Here is a 22586-nt window from a genome sequence, read left to right on the forward strand (position 1 = left end):
TGCCTAATCCATACTCTCGGACTAGGGACAATGACAATGTCTAATCCATGCTCCCGGATCAAAGACATATACTAAGGTTTTATTCTCTGAGTATAATTCACTCGTTCTCGTAAGAAAACACTACCTAATCTTCCTCATAATTAATTTAGGTTTACTCTTTATCCTAAATCAGCATATATAATCAGGTATGTTCTTTAACAAGTATCTCAGGCAACATCAAATAATTCGCACATAAACATATATTTAATACTTCAAGCGATACTTGTATTAAAATTATGCTCATGAAAGGGACTATGCACTCACTTGAAAAGGTGGTGATTCCAAACTCAGACAGTGCTTCGCTTCTTAAAAATAATTTCCTTCGACGAAACCTATTATTATTACCACTAGAGTTTAGTCTATTATTTGTCGAGACTAATTAATAGTCTAGCTATTATTACTATTATATAAGCATTAAACAATACTTATATAACCCATAATAATAGCTCAAGTACTTATTATAAGTTCCTAATAACGTTACTATAATTAAATAAATGATATATTAAAAATAGCGTAGGCATAGCTCACTTACAACGAGTTTTATAGAAAATCGGGCTTTGCTTGGAGCAGCGTTCCCGAGCCGAAAAGCTCTTCTTCTTGGAGCCATCGAGCACTCCGGGGCTTCCGCCTCGTGCTAGGGAGGTTCCCTAGGCTTTTTCGGTGGGTTTCGGGGCTAGAGAGACGTTCTAGAGAGAGAGAGAGAGTAAAAAGAAGAAAGAATGGGAAAGATGTGAAAAAATGAGGGTGGGAGAGGTTCTATTTATAGGGTGAAAATGGCTGAACTTGGTGCCACATGTCACCATCTAGTGAAAGTTGTAGATCTTACTTTTACCTACGCGTGGATATATTATATAACCCATAATAATAGCTCAAGTACTTATTATAAGTTCCTAATAACGTTACTATAATTAAATAAACAATATATTAAAAATAGCGTAGGCGTAGCTCACTTACAACGAGTTTTATAGAAAATCGGGCTTTGCTTGGAGCAGAGTTCCCGAGCCGAAAAGCTCTTCTTCTTGGATCCATCGAGCACTCCGGGGCTTCCGCCTCGTGCTAGGGAGGTTCCCTAGGCTTTTTCGGGGGGTTTCGGGGCTAGAGAGACGTTCTAGAGAGAGAGAGTAAAAAAAAAGAAATAATGGGAAAGATGTGAAAAAAATGAGGGTAGGAGAGGTTCTATTTATAGGGGGAAAATGGCTGAACTTGGTGCCACATGTCACCATCTAGTGGCAAGACTTGGGGAGAAAGCAATGGCTAAGATTGTGCCACATCACCCATTTTCGCACATCACAATTCCGACTTCTAAAATCCGTAACTTTCACATACGACCTCTGTTTTTGAAGTTCTTTATATCCACGCGTAGGTAAAAATAAGATCTACAACTTTCATTTTGACGTTGTCGGCTAATTCTCGACCGATCTTAAATTTAACAGTACGAGGAGATTATACTGTTAAATGTCCGCGTAAAATTCATAACTTCTACATACAGACTCTGTTTTCGTCTGTCTTTTTACCGTTGAGTTCCTATTAATGAGATCTTCAATTCTCATTTAGGTCGCATAGGCCAAAAACCGCTCGAACTAAAATTCGAGTTTCGGGTCGTGCACTGCTATGCCAAATCTTATAAAATCCATAACTTTCTCATACGAAGTCAGATTTGGGCGTTCTTTTTTTCTATGTTCTCGGTTTAACATATACTACAACTTTTATTTGGATCGATAAGGCTAAAAATTCCTTTATCAAAAATTCACTATTTACGTCTCCCGGTGCCGTGCCGGTTTTGCCGTAAAACTTCGACGAGCCATAACTTCTTCGTTATAACTCGGATTTCGACGTTCTTTATATGTACGGAACCCTTGAGACATTATAAAGACTGGTTAAGATTATTTATTCTAAATAATCTTTTGTCAAAAAGTCGTTTTCGACCCTTATTATCTCAAAATTACTAGTCCGGATCTACGGGCGTTACAATTATCTCCCCTTAGGATGATTACTTAGAGTTAGATATTCGTTCGAAGAAACATCAACAAATATCTCTTCGAGCACCGCCTGCAATCAGGAACTCTTAGAGTTAGATATTCGTTCGAAGAAACATCAACGTTACGGTTATTACTTAGAGTGAAGAGATAATGTATGGAGTCATCATGTGAGCCTATTTCGTTGATGATTCCGGGACGTAATCATCATAAAGGGAGATCATTGTAACGCCCGTAGATCCGGGCTAGTCAATTTAGAGGTAATAAGGGTCGAAAACGACTTTTTGACAAAATATTATTTAGAATAAATAATCTTAACCAATCTTTATAATATGTCTCAAGGGTTCCGTACATATAAAGAACGCTGAAATCCGAATTATAATGAAGAAGTTATGGCCCGTCGAAGTTTTACGGCAAAACCGGCATGACACCTGGAGACGTAAATAGTGAATTTTTGATAAAGGACTTTTTAGCCTTATCGATCCAAATAAGTTGTAGTATATGTTAAACCGAGAACATACAAAAAAAGAACGCCCAAATCTGACTTCGTATGAGGAAGTTATGAATTTTATAAAATTTGGCATAGTAGTGCACGACCCGAAACTCGAGTTTTAGTTCGAGCGGTTTTTAGCCTACGCAACCTAAATGAGAATTGAAGATCTCATTAATAGGAACTCAACGGTAAAAAGACAGACAAAAACAGAGTCCGTATGTAGAAGTTATGAATTTTACGCGAACATTTAATAGTATAATCTCCTCGTACTGTTAAATTTAAGATTGGTCGAGAATTACCCGACAGAGTCAAAATGAAAGTTGTAGATCTTATTTTTACCTAAGCGCGGATATAAAGAACGTCAAAAACGGAGGTCGTATGTGAAAATTACGGATTTTAGAAGTCAGAATTGTGTTGTGCGAAAATGGGTGATGTGGCACAATCTTGGCCATTGCTTTCTCCCCAAGTCTTGCCACTAGATGGTGACATGTGGCACCAAGTTCAGCCATTTTCACCCTATAAATAGAACCTCTCCCACCCTCATTTTTTTCACATCTTTCCCATTCTTTCTTCTTTTTACTCTCTCTCTAGAACCTCTCTCTAGCCCCGAAATCCCCCGAAAAAGCCTGGGGAACCTCCCTAGCACGAGGCGGAAGCCCCGGAGTGCTCGATGGCTCCAAGAAGAAGAGATTTTCGGCTCGGGAACGCTGCTCCAAGCAAAGCCCGATTTTCTATAAAACTCGTTGTAAGTGAGCTATGCCTACGCTATTTTTAATATATCGTTTATTTAATTATAGTAACGTTATTAGGAACTTATAATAAGTACTTGGGCTATTATTATGGGTTATATAAGTATTGTTTAATGCTTATATAATAGTAATAATAACTAGACTATTAATTAGTCTCGATAAATAATAGACTAAACTCTAGTGGTAATAATACTAGGTTTCGTCGAAGGAAATTATTTTTAAGAAGCGAAGCACTGTCTGAGTTCGGAATCACCACCTTTTCAAGTGAGTGCATAGTCCCTTTCATGAGCATAATTTTAATACAAGTATCGCTTGAAGTATTAAATATATGTTTATGTGCGAATTATTTGATGTTGCCTGAGATACTTGTTAAAGAACATACCTGATTATATATGCTGATTTAGGATAAAGAGTAAACATAAATTAATTATGAGGAAGATTAGGTAGTGTTTTCTTACGAGAACGAGTGAATTATACTCAGAGAATAAAACCTTAGTATATGTCATTGATCTGAGAGCATGGATTAGACATAGTCATTGTCCCTAGCCCGAGAGTATGGATTAGGCATAATCATTCATCATTAATCCGAGAGTATAGATTAGTCATTCGTCCCTAGTCCGAGAGTATGGATTAGGCAAAGTCGTTCATTTCTGATCCGGGAGTATGGATTAGGTAAAACGGCTAATCTTAGGTCCGAGAGTATGGATAGTCTCGTTGTGAGGATCGACGGGGTGGGATAAGAGTTGTTTATATATATATGGTGAAATTGTATATTTTGTGAGTTTTAAACTATATATATGGTATAACATTGTGGGATTGAAATCCCTATGTACTGGTCAGGTTTCCCAACCTGACCCACTCAGTTTATTTATATCACAGGTGTTGATATGAAGTCACATTACACTGAGAGATTAAAGAGATATAAATCACTAGTGATAATGAATGTAAGTTCTGTTTATGCTTATGTTTCTGTATTGATGATGACATCCCAAATGTTTTAAAATGTATAAAAATACTTTTCTTCGGAAGTGCTTTGATAACGTATTTATCATGTTTTACTGGGAACAAATTCCGCAACATTTTTATTAAAAGAGGTACTCTGATTTTTATAAAGCATAAACAAAATCGGTCTTTTCTGGCCGTGAAAATGGGGATGTCACAAAGCATATGGAACACAAAGCATAATGTCTTACATAAAGACGTGATACTTTATCAGTCTCTTGCCATAATATTTCTATTTGCCATGTTCTCAGAACTCGAATTAAGAAAAGGGATGTCGTAATCATAATCGAATTTTGAGAATGCAATTCATATATCTGACTAAATTTGATTAAAATTTCTCGATCTAAGCTCTTAGATTTTGAAACGAAGTACAATATTCTCTCTCTTAATTATAGCAAAACAACTTTTCAACCATTGCTTTCTATAATTAATATTGCTAACTTGCAACTTACCATAATTATCATGTTCCCACTAACATGATGATTATATTCATACCAGCATAACACTTATGCTCCCACTAGCTTGGACATGTATTTAGAAAACAGTTGAACTTCTAGAAAACAATGCTTATTGAGTTTCTTAAGTTCATATTTCTAATACTAAGACGCTTCGATAAGACTTTATCTAAGTTTCTCAACCTCATACACCTTTTCTTAGATAACTTATGTGTGTGTCTAAACAATTCTAGAACTTATAGCAATAAGTATAAAATGTTCAGACCCATTTGCCATTTCCCACAATTCGAACTATGAAGAGGGATGCCTTAATCATAGTTGAATTTGAGAAACCCAAATTACATAATGCTATCTTAAAAATCTCTCTTAGTGAAAGAGTTTTCTCACAATCATTTTCATGAAGGAGAGAAACCTTATGACACTTAGATTTTATTGTGTATGTGCCCTTATCCATGTGAATTTGTTATAGCAAGATAATGTTAGTGACGAATCCAAACTCTTATGGACAGAACATGCTCATTCTTAATTTCTTGCCATTAAGGGTCCCACCATTGCTTCCAAGTTATTGAGCAGCCCACCCCTTCATTTCAATGTACTTTCCATTGAACAAGGTGTCTTGCCCCTATGCAATCCATTGATAACTCATATAACTCACATGCATAGTTAACCAAAATGGAATGGTACAGAAACAAAAATTTGTCAACATGATAGGTTAGAAACCTCAAGCCGTGTGCTAGTGTTTAATAATAGTTTTACTCTTGATTAGTTCTTGGACCTATTCAAGATCATTTAAAATCCCACTGACCTTGTGACATATAAGATTCTCTTGTCAAGAAACATTCCTTTTACAAAACAAATATTCAATAGTTAGTGTGTGTCTTTATCAAGACAAAACCTACACACAATTTGGTACTAGTTGGTCTTTGTCTTATTCTAGACATCACAACTAACCAAAATGTGAAAAAATAAGAACATTCCTACTTAAGATTTTATCACTCAAGTCACAATCTTGGAGTTCAATTCTAAAACTTGATCTTGGAGTTTAATTCTAAGAACATTCCTACTTAAGATTTTATCTCGAACACCGATTCCACCTTTTCAATCCATTTCTTTAGGGTTATCATTCCCCATGTGCCATTAAAGGTTTGTGGCTTGGAGTTGGTGAAATCTTTATAGGAGCATGTCTTGGTGGGTCCTTGATTTATTCCGTTGTTTGAACTTCCAACCCCCTGCCCGTTTCCTTCGCCATTATTCCCTTGGTGTATTTGCGCCATGGCTGCTGCGACTGCAACATATACAGCTGCTTGAAACACAACTGAGTCGACTTCCGGTGGTGTCGGTGGTTGATTATTTCCACGGTTTGGTCTTTGTGGCATCTTGCTGTTATGGAACAGAAAGACGTTGAGTACGTATTGTCTTTAAGTTGGGAATTTCGTGAATCGGTTTTGCACATCTAAGTGTTTCCATAATTTATACTAAGCAAATGGAATATATAACACATAACAAATAGCAACATCACAAATAAACACATAATATTTTTCCACTAATATTATCCGTACTTTGATACATGAAAATTTGCTCGAAAGAGCATACATAAAGAGTACAAAGTTTGGCAACGTAACGACTCTATGAGTAGTGTAATCACTTAAACATAGAGTCGGTAGTACATAAGAGAACATAGTACTAGTAGGGTAAAGCTGGTCCTAACACTCTAAGAAGCGCCCGACGACGGTAGCGAGGTCATATACCGAAGTGTTGTGCCAACAACTGGGCCATCTCAGTCATCTCTCCAATGACTTCATCTCTTTCCTATTCAGCCTGCACCGCTCGTGCTTCCATGGTGGGGCAGGGTGGTTCTGCCGCGTCTCGCTGGTAGGTGGTGTGACGGAGGCCTCGTCCGTGTCTCTTTCTTCCTCCATGTCGTCATCGGTCCCATCAAACTCGTAGTCTATGTCCGTCTACTCGTCGGGCCCAACGCCGTGTGCTCCCCCTGATCTTCCTTGGGGTTGTCCTCGATCATTCCGTGAGCCACTAAGACCTGATGAAACTGAATGCCCTGATGCTCCCCTTCCATGGTGACTGAGAGGAGGTATATGAACAAACTATTATTACTCCTAAGGTTTATTCTTTAGATATTTAAAAGGTTAGGTTGATGCGTTATTCAGGGTAACAAAGGGGTATGTTTTAAGTTTACCGACCATCGCGATTTCCCCAGGGCATGTAATAGTTGTATTCCGGAAGAAATGTAGTTGATCAGGCTACATTCTCCCCTTAATACAACTGTGAATAGTCCTGGGTTGACCGAGATGTCAGGATCATCTTATTTGATTTGGTATTATGTTCTTTTTCCTACGTCGCACAATTAAAGGTGTTATATTTTATTTGTTTTGTTCAGAGTTGTTTAGTCCCTCTTTGGTTTATAGTTGCATATCAATGTGTGGTTAGATATGTCAGTTCACTATAAACAGTGCTCTGATACCAACCTGTCACACCCCCGAACCAGACGGCGGAAACATCCGAGAGATCATGCGACTTAAATTGAAATATCATCACAATGTATATACATGAAACATAACATAAACATCACCATGCATCAATATATTACAACTGACATTGTTTACATCAAGTACATTGTCTAAATATTACATTTCCACAGCAAATTGTTTGAGAGTTTTTCAAAACATAACATCCTAATACACTTGGTATTGCTCTTCAGTTTATCTGTTACCTGAGAATACAAGTTATTTTGAAAACGTCAACATATGGAATGTTGGTGAGTTCGTAAGCAGGTTTGATATGAAAATGTTTTGTGTAGTTTATAAAAACCCAGAAAAATCCGATATTTTCTGAAACGACAATTGTTTATACAAAAAGTGTGAAGATCCATAAGTTTATGCATGAATGATTTCAAAACGTGTATAAATGAGAGGTTTTGCATTATACTTATTGAAAGTACAAGTGACTAATGTTGATTTCCCCCGAAAAACCCGATGTTTTCCGATAAGTAGTATGATCGTTTTGTATTATTATATCATCACAACGACTAAATATGATTTCCCTTGATTACTTAGGTGGTATTGGATTTTTATGTGAGTCGTTATAATCATGCATAATAATGACTAGTTCGTCTGTCTTGGCATTCTAGTGAACGCCGAAATTGATCTTAAGATTTTGTCACCATAGACTGTCCGAGTCTAACTGTAGCGAACAACTGAGGTATGGGAGAGTCACCCCCGTATAAATCTGTACACAAACTATCGCTCTCCCTCCAGGAGACTTTGATTATAACTACAGACTATGACCGACACTTAATGGTGTCGCCTGTTATTACTCATTTAATCCAAATGAATTTGATTACTCTTGATTAACGACCTGATTTTTGGTTTACTTAAATAGAAGATAAGCCTAACAGACAAGGAGTAGAGGACCATGAGGTCCCACTAATTGCATATGTTATCTAAGGTTGTCGAGTATATGAAAGGCGCGTTGGCCTATTTCGCAATATGATATATTTGGACCTTACTAGCAATGCTAGTGGGCCACTAAGGCCCAACAACATGTAGTTGCCATTGAGGGTCCCTTAAGCATTGAATTGGGTCACAGGAAGCCCAATAAACATATATTATTATTGTTAGACCCAAAAGTCATGTTAATGGGTCACGAAGTCCCAATGAGCATGATTAGAATCTTTCAAGCCCAACAGTTTGAATATTTACTTGTTTTAAGTATGGTATAATTGTCGGAAGGTCTGATTGATCAATTGTTAAATCGCAAAGGCACGAAGTTTGTCGATTGTTTTATAACGATATTTAAATTAATGAAAACACATGCACATTTTCCATTCTAAATTCCTAGTTAGGATTTTGGTATTTTTGACCCAATATCTTAAAAATAAAGTAATTGACTCAAAACTATTGGTATGACCTTTTCAACCCTTCTTTAATAAAAATGACAATTTTTGTTGCTTTTTATAAAAAAAATGACATTTTAGGTCCTTAAATTATCTTTCTTGACATTTTGGCCCAAAGACTTATTTAAATAGTGTTTTCAGCCCAAAGTTTTACTTTTTGGCAGTTTCAGCCCCTTTAGTAGAAAGATTTTCGTTTATAGTCCAAACTTTTCACAACTTTTACAAATTTGACCCAAAATCCAAAAACTTTGCATATTTAATCCTTTTTTGCAAAAAGGGTCATTTTAACCCCTGAAATAGATTTATTTACCTTTTTACCCACTGTTTTGAGAAATTTACTATTTCAGCCCCTTAAAACCCATTTTTTCGCAAATTTGGGCCTATGGGCCGAAAAGCCCAAAGTTTGGCCCAATAGGCTACAATTTACATTTTTAGTCCTTTGAAGAGCATAATATTCATAAAAACTTCTATTTCAACTGTTTTGACCCTTTTGGTCCTTATAAAAACCGTGAATGACAACCTTTATCCTAACTTTTGTTTATTTGACAAAAATAGCCCAAAAATGAGTTTTATGTTGTAACATGCTTATTATAACCTTAGATGATAATTTTTCTTGACTTGTTAAGTAATACATCCTAGATCATGTATCTTTCCTCCTTGAGCTATAGATCTCGAGATTTCTTTCATTTTTGGCACATATGTACCACATAAACACATGAAATCACACATAACATACACATACACATAGATCTACACATTTTACTTATATTCTCCCCCATAAAACATGTGAAAACTAAAAATGGAGGGGTATGAACTCACCTTGGGTTTGTGGGTTCGGTTTTGAAGAAAGAAATGGAAGAGTTTGATGCTATTTTCGGCCCTAGCAAGCTTTCTTGAGTGGATATCGAACTTAGGATGTTTCTAGGATGATCACGAGTTTGCATGAGTTAAGAAGAGAATTTTTATAAAACAAAGAAACTAGATCATGGATCTAAGCACAAACTTACCAAGAATGATGATTTCTTATGGAAGAATCATCTTGAAATGCCCTAGATCTCGAAATTTTGATGGAGGAATGATGGTATTCTTGAGAGAGTTTGGAAAGATTAGGGAATGAATTATGTGTGTGTGTGTTGATGCTCTCGGCCGAGAGTAGAAGAAGAGAGGGAAGAGAGATAAAATGAGTTGACATGCATGGAAGTTTGGGATTTGTGCATGGGTTTCCAATGGAAAAATATGAGGTGTCTTGCCCTCACAATTCTTCATTTCTTCCTTTTTTATTTATCTACTTTTTACTTTTTTTTTTAACTAATAGGGCCGAGATAGAGAGAAGGAAGAGAATGGCTTGGGCCTTTTGTGCTTGAGTCCATAATATGAGGCCCAATTTGATGATTTTCGTCCCATTGGGCCTTTAGAGTAGTTCACGACCCAATATAAATCAAAGAATGAGTTTTATGGCCCATTAGGGCTAATTAGATTTGTTATGGCCCTATAAGGCCCATTAAAGATAAACTATTCCATTTTAGGCTTATAAGTCCCAAAATGTTAAGTTTCATGCAAATGGGTCCAATTAGTGCCCATTTAAGAGTTCTTAGCCCAAAATAGTCAAATTGGAAGCTTATTGGTCCATTAGGCCCAATAAGAAAATCCTAGTCCAAAATGGACTTAAACCGGGATTTTTAGGGTTTCCAAAATTTTGTTGACTATTTGAATGTTTGTATAGAGTGTTTGATGGAATTTTGTTGTCATTGAATAAGCACCATACATGTTTTCAAGTTTTAGTTACAATGTTATCCTTGTTAAGTGTTTACAAAGCATCAGAATTCCTAGTTGTGACAAAATATATGTGTGTGGTATTTTGGGGAACTTACTAAGCGTAGTACTTACAGTGTTGTGTAAAATGTGTTTCAAGTACCTCTCAAGATCGCCGGAAGGCGGCGGCATGATTGTACACACCAGTTGGAGATTATGTTTTGAGGATTCTAGGATATTGTTAAACATTTTGTTGTCTTTTGTTTTGAACAAGTTATAAATGTTATTTTGAGAAATGTGAAATTGTGTTTTGGGAGGTTTTAAAAATGAAAATTTTATTTGAAAATTTAGAGTGTTACAAATTACTTGAGTTCGGCTAATTGCACGCATCACACCCTTTTTCTTTGTAAAAATCTTTTTAGAAAACTCATTTTTTTAAAAGGTTATCATTTCCTCAGTTTGTGTTTTGACACACCCGAGAGTGTGCCTGAATCCCTCAAACCAAGGCTTTGATAGCAACTTGTAACGTCCCAGAAATAAAGATACAATTTTTCATTTTTGTAAATCATCATAAAAATACATGTACCTCAAATCATCGTAACACAATGTATCAAAAACATCATAGTAATAATCATTGATGCAGAAATTAAAAGAGGATGCAGCGCGATCATGCCGAGCTCTTCCCTTTTCCACTGGAAGTACCTGAAAATATCAAACCACAAAACTGTAAGCACAAAGCTTAGTGAGTTTCCCCAAAGTACTACATATCATACAAATTAATGGGACCAACCCTTGGGTATATTTCAACCCATTACATATTATTGGGCCCAGTCCTAGGGTATATTTCAACACATTACATATTATTAGGCCTAGCCATGAGGTATATTTCAACCCAATACACTTCTATAGGCCTAGCCTTGGGGTATATCCAACCCAAACATACATGAAAGAGTCATAAAGATAGTCAACATCCTACATAACATAATCCAATGGACAGACATTGGTGCCTTCAATCCACGAGTATAGTGAAGAGTCTCACATGTCTCACGGAATCAACTAAAATACAACTCATTGCTACACGAACGATGCTACAATCCACCTATTAAATCAAATAGGGTCTCACCTTAGTCTAACTTCTAAATTGGACCAAACGTCAAACCAGGTCAACGGTCAAGGTCAAGGTTAACGCTCAATCCTCCATCAGTTGACTATCACGTTGTGACCAACTCATGATCACGTCGTGAGAAACAGATCTCACCCGACCCCAATTCAGTCACTATTCAATTCCACTCGGCTTCAGAAACGACATGTGGAAAAAAACAATTCTAAAAATCTCAGAAAATGACGCATGTCAAATCCAATAAGAAGTTGACATTTGTCAAAATTGATTTTTATTTGTTATGGTAGATGGTGGAGTGTTGATAACCATTCTTCTGGAAGATTAAGAAGCACCCTAAGTCTCTAACACAAGATCGATTTAGATACAGTTTTTCTTAATATGAAATATAAAAGAAATATGAAAATTTAAAATATAGAAAGACAAGATTTTTTTTTCATGATTCAACAAAACAAATTTATCTATAAAGAGCTATATAGCTCTTATGCTTAAAATAAATTTTTATAGAAATAAATCAAAAAAACTTATAATAAGTGTGATCGAGTTTTTCTTAACAATAAAAATACTCGCTACTTACAGGACATTTATTAATAAATTTACGAGTTTGGATATAACCTAAACCATATACAATCACAAATATTTCTGACTAGACCTATGACTATAACCGATCCGAAATATCTTTTCCCATCAACTAACTATCCGCTATTTTTGCTGAAATGCCTTAAATGAAAAATGTTTATTTTTTGTATCATGTTAGACATATAATATAAGTTATATTAAACATATACCTCGTATAGCACATTCCTTTTTGAAATTGTGTCACAAACTTTAATGTCTCGTTTTTGTTAGAAAATGATACCTAATATGTAGGTGTGAAAAGGTCAATAAACAGAAATTAGAATATTACAAAGACTATCATCATGCTTATCGTTTCACGTCATATCAATATTAGTATGAACTACTTATTATAATATTTTTTTATATAAACTTTGGGATCAAAAGTTTATATTTGTTATCATTATTACAAGATAGTGTTATTAATTCGCATCATAAGTTTTCATTATTGTATATTCCAGTTTATATGTATGGGTTTTCAGTATAAAATTATCACAATTGAAATTAATCATCCTATATACTTTCCAAAATTTAACTAAAATCCAAACTGATTAATCGTATAAATAGAGATATTTTTCATTTGTGAAACACGTGTCGGAATCTGGAGTGTGGATATAGCTCAACCATATATTCCTTTACCTAGAAGATTCTTTTACTGTAGCATTCTCATTATTTATTCATCCAACTTATTGAAAGGACAACTTTGCCCCTTCCTAGTGTTCTTTTGTATTACCCCCATGTGCTTGCAAAATCATTTTCACCCAAATATACAAGAAAACATAGTTGTTTTTATGATAAGATGGTTATTATAGATTATTTTTAATTAAAATAATGTCAGTATTAAAGTTATTCGTTAATGTTTTGGGCTTAACATTAGAGCATTTACAAGGTTTAATTTATAACAAAAGTTAGTAGTTTGATTACACCTAAAAAATATAGACGTGTAATTTAACTTCTACCGATTATGATAATCAAATTCACTTCATGATGTATCAATGTGTTTAAATCCTTAGCTGTCTTTTTGGTGGATAATTTATTGTTGAGCATATTTAATATTTTGAACTACTTCTTACTATTCAACAAATTATTTCATCGTCTACATATAATACTATTCATCCATTCATTTATGTAATAATGTACTTGGAACATGAATATCATAAATTAGTATGACCAACATTGCATAATGTGTCTCACACAAATTATTCTTTGATTATTAAAAACTTGAATTGAATGGTTGCGTTTAGTACTCAAATCAATACTTACGATAATATTAATTGGTAGGTTTTAACCATTAGATAACTTAATTAAGAAAATGCAAAACCGTTGAAAACCACATAGTCAAAATTCCAAGACTTTGTTTAATATACACATTAATCTCTTTGTTGTACAAAAATTTAGAATTATTAACAATTTATTCATTATTGTTTCACGTTTTAGGTTGGACAATTAGAGATATTTTAGACTATATACAAAATAAATGACACCGAATTTAAAGATGGATGAACTTGTTCAATGTTTTTATAGTTCAATGATCTAATCAAAAACTTTTTGCAAGTTTTGGTAGTTGCATTGTAATTATCCCTTGAAGATATGTCAAGCTTAAAGCATAAGGGCTAAAGTTGTATATTTCATAACTTAAGAAACTAAAAGTTATAATATATTTATAAGATATATACACCCGAATCTAAGTTGCGTATACTTAAATTTCCTTATCGGATATCAATTTGTTATTCTTTAGAATGAGTCAAAAGCAAGATAACATATGGACTAAACCTGTAAATTGGCGGAAGTCAAGGGACATGTATGTAATTTTCTCACAAAGATTATATACGCGACGGGCCGAGTGAGCGACAGATGTGCATACACATAAACACTGTCAAAATCCGGCCTTGTGAAAAAAACGAATCTGAGTTCTTCCATTTCTCCACCTCTCGATGATTAATCTAACCCACAACCCTCTAGATTCCTTTTGTTCCCTTTTTTAATCTTTCCCTACGAATTTTCACCATTTCCACACAGAATAATAGCTACAGAACAAGTATATATAGATCACCACTCTCCTCTGCTTTTATCTGGGTTTCATTCTTGATCATCAAAATCATAAAAAACAGCAAATCAAATCGGAAAAGGAAAAAGTTTTGATGGAGATATGGAATCCGGCCCCCGAGCTAAGCTTGGATTTCAAACCCACTTTTATCCCAAAGACAATCAGTCAATTTTTGGGAGAAGTGGCGAGAATCGGTAGCGTATGTGAGAAGATATTAAAAGTTGATGATTTTGTTAGCAGATTAGAGACCGAGATTAGGAAAATCGACGCGTTTAAACGCGAACTTCCTCTCTGCATGCTTCTTATGAATGATGGTTCGTTCCTCTGTTTTCTTTCTATATACCTCTGTTTTTACTTATCTTAATAATTTGGTAGATGTTTGTTTACTCTTTTTGTTGATTCAATCACATTTGGAGTTGGGTTTTTGATTTTATTGGGTTTTCTAATTATGTGTAGAACTAAAACAATTGGATTCTACTCTTAAGATGTGTTAACTGTTTGATGAATTATTTGCTAGATGATTTCGTTTGTTTTCTACTTGTTAACGATAGTGTGATCCTTTGTTCTTTTCAGCAATTGTTACTTTAAAAGAGGAATTGACTTTGTTCAAGAACTCAGCAAACCCACCAACACTTGAAGAATTTATACCAATTAACAAAACCTGTGATGAAGATCCAAAACCTGAAACTGACAATGGTGACAAGAAGAATTGGTTGAGCTCTACACTGCTCTGGAACACAAATGATAACAATCCAGACACAAAACAAAACAATATTCCAAAACAAAATCCAGTCCAACAAGTAATCCAAAAGGTAAAAATTGAAAATAGTGATGATACATTTTGGATTAAATCTATAGAATATGAACTATTCACTTATGATTTTACATTTCAATTTGCTTATAGAGAGTTGATGAAGAACAAGATGGAATAACTGAAACTCCATATAATGGGAATTCTAGGAGAGAGTTCATCCCATTTAAGGGATACATCACAAGGAATGAAGATAAGGAGGAATTACCAATTCCGGGGCTTTCCCTTATTACCCCTGGAATCAAGAATCCAATGAGGGGAAATGGTTTTGTAACAAAAACTAATGCTATTCAATCAAATGTAAAGATTGGTACCCCTCAACCTCAGCCACCACAACAACAAACATCTAGGAAACAAAGAAGATGTTGGTCCACTGAGTTGCATAGACGCTTTTTAAATGCTCTTCAACTACTTGGAGGCTCAAAAGGTTAGTTCTTGAAAAGTAAATCTTTTTGTTTTTCATGCTAAAGTGTTAGATTTTAACTAAAATGATAAAATGAATTTTGGATCATAGTTACAACTTGTGAATTGGTATTTGGTTGTTTAAAGATTGGATTATATCTTGCTTTATAGGATCAATCTTTCTTGCATACATAATTGTTAATCATTGTTGGCTCATGAAAACCATAAAATTTACATTTAAACTTTTAAATTTCAATCACCAAAAATACTGTCACTGTCAGCCACCTAGCAGACTGTTGGGCGGTACAATGTATGCCAGCTCAGAGGTTGTAACTTGTAATACTTTTGTAGAAACATTTAACTTTTGAACACTATGCACAATTCAGTCAATATCTTTAAGATATTTGATCATCATAAGAGAAAATAAATATAATTAATCAAGATAATAATTTTAATTAATAATTTTTTTCCGATTTTCCTGCAGTTGCTACCCCCAAGCAAATTCGTGAACTTATGCGAGTAGATGGTCTCACCAATGATGAAGTCAAGAGTCATTTGCAAGTGAGTTATTTATCTGATTTCTATAATTCTATAAAATTTCTGCAATTTATATAATTTTTTTTTTATGAAATGCTAAGTGGGTTTTATTATCAATTTTAGAAATATCGACTTCATACACGAAGACTTCCATCCTCAAATTCATCTGCTGTTCCTTTGTGGACACAAGATCAGTATCTTGAATCCTCAAAGTACAAAGATTGTCATCAATCAGGTTCTCCTGATGGACCCCTGAACTGTACCACCGCCGGAACTTCCACCACTGGCGGCACCTCTGCCACCACAGGCGGTGACAGCATGGATGATGTTGAAGATGAGAAATCTGAGAATAATTGCTGGAAAAGTCATCTTCATATCTCTGGAAAAGATAGTGTATAATTTTTTTTTACATATCTTTATAGATAAATAGTATATCGCGGCGATTAATTAATGTTAAAAGAGCTTATAAAAGTTTAAAAAGACAAAAAAAATATACAGAGAGTGAAATTTTGCAGGTTAGGTTTTTTTTTTTTTTTTTTTTTTTTATATTTATTTTGGTTGATGCCACTTTCTTGGATTCTTGGCTTCATATGAGATACCATTTGTATTTTGAGAAAGAAACATGATGATGATTCAACAATGCCATGTTTGAGCATATTATTCCCATGTGAAAATTTGAATCTTTTGGGTCCCACAAAAGGGTATTTTGGTAATTTTACAATGGGAATGTGTGTGTGCGTGTGTGGTGCAATAATAACATCGGTGTGTGTAGTTGGTATTAGTAACATGCATAAATTCTGCAAGAGTGAGTATGGAGCAAGAGGCCATTGGCTTTTGAGAAATGTGAAAAGCATCTCTTGAGGCCTCTTTGTAATTAGGAAAGGCCATCTTTCATTTCACATTTTGCTATTATTTCTATTTTTATTTTATTTTGGTCAAAGATATATAATTCTAAGAAAAAGATATACTAAATTAATGTGGAACACATGATGCGTTTTTAATTATATAAGTAAAAATGTCATGTTTTTAATAATGGTAAAATATGTTTTTTAGATAAGTTTGAAGTTGTATTGCATAAGATGTACATGTGCTATTTTATTTACACTTCAAAATGAAATGGTACAAGAAAGATATGATTTTATTTAGTCAATACATGTCATACTTTTGGATTGTCGAATCAAATAACCATCATTATTGAAGGGCTAAATAGTCAAATGCCTTTTTTTGATCATAAAAGTAGGACTTTACGTTTGTTTCAAGATTGAAAAGGAAACAAGTATAGAACAAAGACTATCTTCACAAACTACTTTTTTATATTTATATTTATTCTATGAACAAATTTAAAAATTCTATAAAAATGTTTAAAGTTATAGAATGTAAATATTATGTGGGGATATAAATATGTATTTTACCTTTTTGTATATAATATATAATGAGATGGATATATATAGTGTAACCGTTTCAAAAAAAAAAAAAACTTATTATCATATTAGTTTCTTTTTAATAATTCCAATCATATGCAAACCATCCAATTTAATGTCCATTTTAGAGATACCTTTTAAGTGTCATTCAAAAAAATGTTTGGCTTATCTGAATATTTCGGGTATGATCGACAAAACTAGCTGGTACCGGGTAGCGGGTAGTTGCTAGGGTTTTGTTAAAACTAAGTGAGATAACTTTTATATTTGAAGCGTTTTTTTAAAACTAAACGCTAAAAGCTTTTAGTGCTAACCGAGATTTTTTTTTGTTTAAAACAGAACATTTTGTTAAACGTTAGAAGCAAAAAGCTCTTGAACACTCCGTGCCAAAGACACATTTCGTTTAAATGAGGGATTTTTTGGTAATATATATATATATATATATATATATATATATATATATATATATATATATATATATATATATAGAGAGAGAGAGAGAGAGAGAGAGAGAGAGAGAATTACATGAATCGTCCTTCGTACAATTGCCCAAAGACACGTTTAGTCCCTATTTTTAAAAATTAATTCAGACTGTCCCTTCACTTTCATATTTCATCCCTCCGGACATAAAAAAAGTTGGTTTTCCCTTATTTATTTATTTTTTGTTTTATTTATTAGTTATTAATTATTAATCCATTAAAATGTTGTTTATTAAATGTTTAATCCATTAAAAAATTATTTTTTAATTATTGATTTGTATATCCCAATTCCTCTCTGTCATTATAAGCTCGATCTTCAAACATATCCACTAAATCGTCGGAGGAAGATGATGTTGTCGAAAGAAGAGGACCTTACCAACGGGTTTACAAAATAAAACCTAGAAAATTATTGGGGTTTCTTAAAGCTCATCGGAGAAGATAAAGGATTTATAAATCTGAGACGACGAGGTAGATCTGAAGGAGGTACCTCATTGTTGATGCCACCTTCTACTACAACCTCACCGTAAAATGATATTCAGAAACCCTAATTGTCGATTGGTAGTCCTCGGTGTTACAACTACTAGTAATCGGTGTTACTAATCGAGAAAGAAAATAAAAGAGAAACTGAAAACAAACAACTTGTAACATCCCAAAAATCATGACCAAAAATTTCTTTTTAACACATTAATAAAATCATAAGCATCAATTCATTTCATCCATAAAAAAAGTTTTATATATATCAAATCAGAGTAAAACATCCTAGGCTAAAACTTCTTGGTGTGTGCTATGTGATCATCTCGAGCTCTTCCCTCCGCTACCGGAAGTACCTGAAACCAAAACTGAACACCGTAAACACAAAGCTTAGTGACTTCCCCAACATACCACATACATATAACCACATACTGGGCCCCCGCCCGCTGCATCGGGTCGTGCCCTGCATCGGGCCCCACCCGGCATCAGTCCCCGCCTGACATCAAGCCCCGCCTGGCATCGAGCCCTGCTCGGTATACATATCTGTTCCTCTTAGGCCCTGCCTGTCTCTGGGCCTCGCCCGCTGTACACATACATACAATCAAATAGCATACTAGCGCATAAAGAAAACATACTCTACTCTACTCATGTACTAGGCCTCGCCTACAAGAACCTTAATGGTGCTAGATTTGAAAACATAAGCCCTTGGGACATCCATTCCTCTCATGCTAGGGTTCTTGGACCAAAACCCCCCCAAAAGTGACAAAGGAGAGATCTATGTGCATAATGGTCATTATTGAAACTTTCTTACTAGAAAATGGAGGAGGATGTAAGAGGTTCTAGATCTACTAGTCTCTTCTTGTATCCCCAAGGCTTCACCTTCTTCTTCAAGCTCCAAAACACTCAAGGATGCTCACAAATGGCTCATAAGCTCATGGAAGGCATTAGGGTTTCGCTCTGGACTTGAGAGAGAATTAAGGAGGCTGAGGGAGTGTTATAATGTTCTTTAAATAGGGTACAAGGCCTGAATTTAGGGTTTTCCAAACCCAGCCCAACTCGTCGAGTCAGTCCCCCGACTCATTGAGTAGATCACTTAACCCGCGGCCCACAACGCGCTCCTACTCGTCGAGTCATCCCATCAACTGGATGAGTCGCCTCCTGATTTTGAGGTTTTTCTGACCTTTCTAGGTCTTCTGAATTCGGGGTGTTACAACTCTTCCTCACTTAAACTAGACTTCGTCCTCGAAGTCCGCTTCGGTTAACAGCCCCGTAACCTCTCTCGACATTTCTAACCGTCACATACCTTGCTTGCTCGGTCCAATCCTTAAATATATCATCTTGAGAACAATCCAATCACTACAACCCTCGAGTACAACACTCTTACTCAACCGATAATCCTTCCGGTACTTCCTGAGCACTTACACTTGACATCCAAGGGACTCACCCCCTTTACCCTGCGCTGTCATTGGCCTTTCCAAGGCAACTCGCCATAAACAACAAACCTTCCCTATCTCCATCAAGAATAGACCTTCTGCTAAAACTGCAATCCTGGCCACTCTCGTGCCGGCCATTACACCATTACTCACTGAATGATTTCACTTACCATGCTGCAATGTTGTAAGCTCCACCCAATGTGAATTAGATAATCCTTCGAGTAGAAGATTCCTCTCTGCAACGGTTAAGAATTAGACAAGAGCTATGCAACAGAGTCAAATCAATCACTCTGAGATTATTTAATCTCGCCGTGAGCGACTTAGCATCTTCTAATCAGTTCACTACTGTTAGGCGTGTCAAACCCAACAAATAAAGGGTACAAATGACTCCTTAAACACTACTACTATGAACTAATAATGTAGTACAAGGCAAGCAGGGTCGATCCACAGAGACACGGGACAAGTGTTTATACCTTTTTGCGGAAGGTACAATAATGGTCACATAAATGGGGGGTTGGTATGCAAGGATTTAAACAAGAGGATAAAGCAATAACTAAATGATCAATTAAATGAAACAAATTCAGGATTTGTGAGAACTCCAACTCTATGCAAGACAATTTAACAATGTGATTCCAAGGATGAAATGATATCTAATCAATTCCACCTAAGTTGGTACTTGAAAGTGTTAACAAGCTCTAACGCTTTCCATTCACCACAATAATTAACCAAAACAAGCTCTTTGATTAATCCTAACCTTACTAACCTAATCTAAACAAGCTCTTAGAATTAGATTGGAAGATTGCATGAAACTTTATGTGAATGTTCCCAACGACACCCAATACTCCTCATAAGCTCGGGAGTGTAAAAGTGTATGTGAATAAGATTTACACTAAATCCATTCAATGGAAATCAATTTAGTGTTTGTTACTTAGTTCAATTCACAAAACAATTACGGATTTTGCAATTTGATAACTTGAATGACCTAACCCTAATTCAAATGGCCAATAAGAATCACAATTAGAATCAAACATTCAATTGAAACAAAATCAAATTCACTAGGTAGGAATTAGAAGCAAACATCAAATCACATGATTGAAATCACAACTAAAAAGTCAAGACATGAAGTTGGAGAAACTAGGGTTCTAGCCACTCATGACTAGAACAAGATCACAAATCTAGAAAATGAAATTAAAGTTCTTACAAAATGAAATCAAATGTTCCCAAGTGTTAATCAACTCCAAAATCCTCTAGAAAATCGCCTTCTTTTCTCCCAAAATCGAAACCTTGGTAAAAAGTTGGTTCCCCTCTTTAAGAATGGTGAAAAACTGCTTTAAAACCCACGTTTACATTTACACGGCCCGCGTAAATTAACACTGTCATTTACACGGCCCGCGTAAACGCAAACATATACTGCGCAGAAATCTATGTTTACACGGCCCGCGTAAACGCAAGGCTTGCATTTACACGGCCGTGTAAATCTCTGTAAAGCCAAAATGTTCATTTCTTTGATATCTTGCTCCTCGGTGCTCCGCAAGTCTTGAAATTTTGTCTACAACTCTTATTTACCTCCTCCAACAATATCCTACCTCCAAAAGTCCCTGAAATATCACAAAAGTATGTGAATGAAATTGCCTCATGAAAAATCTCGAAAAATATGCAAAATGCATGAGTTTAAACCTAAATGCAATGCACTTTTATGGAATAAAGCTACAAAATGGGTACATAAAATGCACCTAACAAATCTCCCCAAGCTTGAACCTTTCTTGTTCTCAAGAAAGAACAAGACAAATTTAAACCGGAGAAAATAAAATAAAAGAGAAGAAAAGAAAATCAAATTCAAAACTTTTGAAACGTAATGCAATAACCAAAACAAATATGTAAAGGATCGAACCCAATTAACCTCGTTTTTGTAGCATAGTTGAGAATGTACCTGTTGTGCCTTGAGTCAACTTGGCATAAGTCTCAAAATATTATATAACAACAAAAACAAGACTTTTGGCCACTCCCTAATGCAACTCAACAGAATCAAAGATCACAACACTTGTTTCCTCTTAATAGCATAAAGTTAAATCATGGAACAAATTATGGTCTTACTCTCATGAAATTTTATGTGACAAAACATGCTCAATCATCTTTGTTTCACAAAATATAACAATGACCGACTCCAGCTATTTTTTGATTAACAACAGTCTTTTTCTAAAAAATATCTTCTAAAAATTCCCTAAAATTTACCCAGATTGGTTACAAACTTCAAACCACTTACTCCAGTCATAGTAATTAACATTCAGTCCCAATGTCATAAGTTCAAATCCAAGTCCAAAGGAATCTTTTGGCAGCCAATCATTTTTCCTAAATATATTATTCAATAAAACTATAAACACAAATATACACAAACTTCCTAATTACATTTTCCTACAAATAAAGCTCATGGCTTTCTTTGAAATCCGTGTAATGGGCTTTCAACCAACACATCTAGATCAAATGACCTTAGTGTGCTAGATTTAAAAGGATCCCTCGGGTTTACTTGCCCGAACCTCAAAGGCCACAGATTAGCTTTATTTGGTTATTAAGTTCATGACTTTCTATGGAACCCGTGTAGCGAACTTTCAACCCAATCAGTCCCAAACAATTTTGCTTTAGGCGATTAGGTGTAGAACACCCCTCGGAGTTTACTTATTCGAGTTCCAAAGGTCACAGATTAACTTAATAACATTTTTTTTGTTTTTTTTGTATTTTTTATATTTTATTTTATTATTTTTATTATTAAGACATATTCACTAACTAAGATAATACATAACACTCCAGTTAATTTATTTGCTTGGCCTATTTCTTTATATTATCGTCCTTGACTTTTCTTTTGTGGGACATCTCACAGTCTAT

General features: G+C 34.9%; 1 protein-coding gene across 1 annotated transcript; it reads left to right on the top strand.

Annotated features, from left to right (window-relative positions):
• The first annotated feature begins 13954 nt into the window (after positions 1-13954).
• Positions 13955-16560, top strand: LOC145074559 (transcription factor HHO6-like). Its single transcript, XM_079020914.1, has 5 exons — positions 13955-14469; positions 14729-14967; positions 15060-15393; positions 15853-15929; positions 16029-16560. The coding sequence occupies exons 1-5, from the start codon at positions 14250-14252 to the stop codon at positions 16302-16304; spliced, it is 1146 nt and encodes a 381-aa protein (XP_078877040.1). The 5' UTR covers positions 13955-14249; the 3' UTR covers positions 16305-16560.
• Positions 16561-22586: the final 6026 nt, after the last annotated feature.

This window comes from Lactuca serriola, chromosome 9, assembly GCF_051521515.1.
Source record: "Lactuca serriola cultivar US96UC23 chromosome 9, Lser_US96UC23_V15, whole genome shotgun sequence".
Classification (NCBI taxonomy): domain Eukaryota; kingdom Viridiplantae; phylum Streptophyta; class Magnoliopsida; order Asterales; family Asteraceae; genus Lactuca; species Lactuca serriola.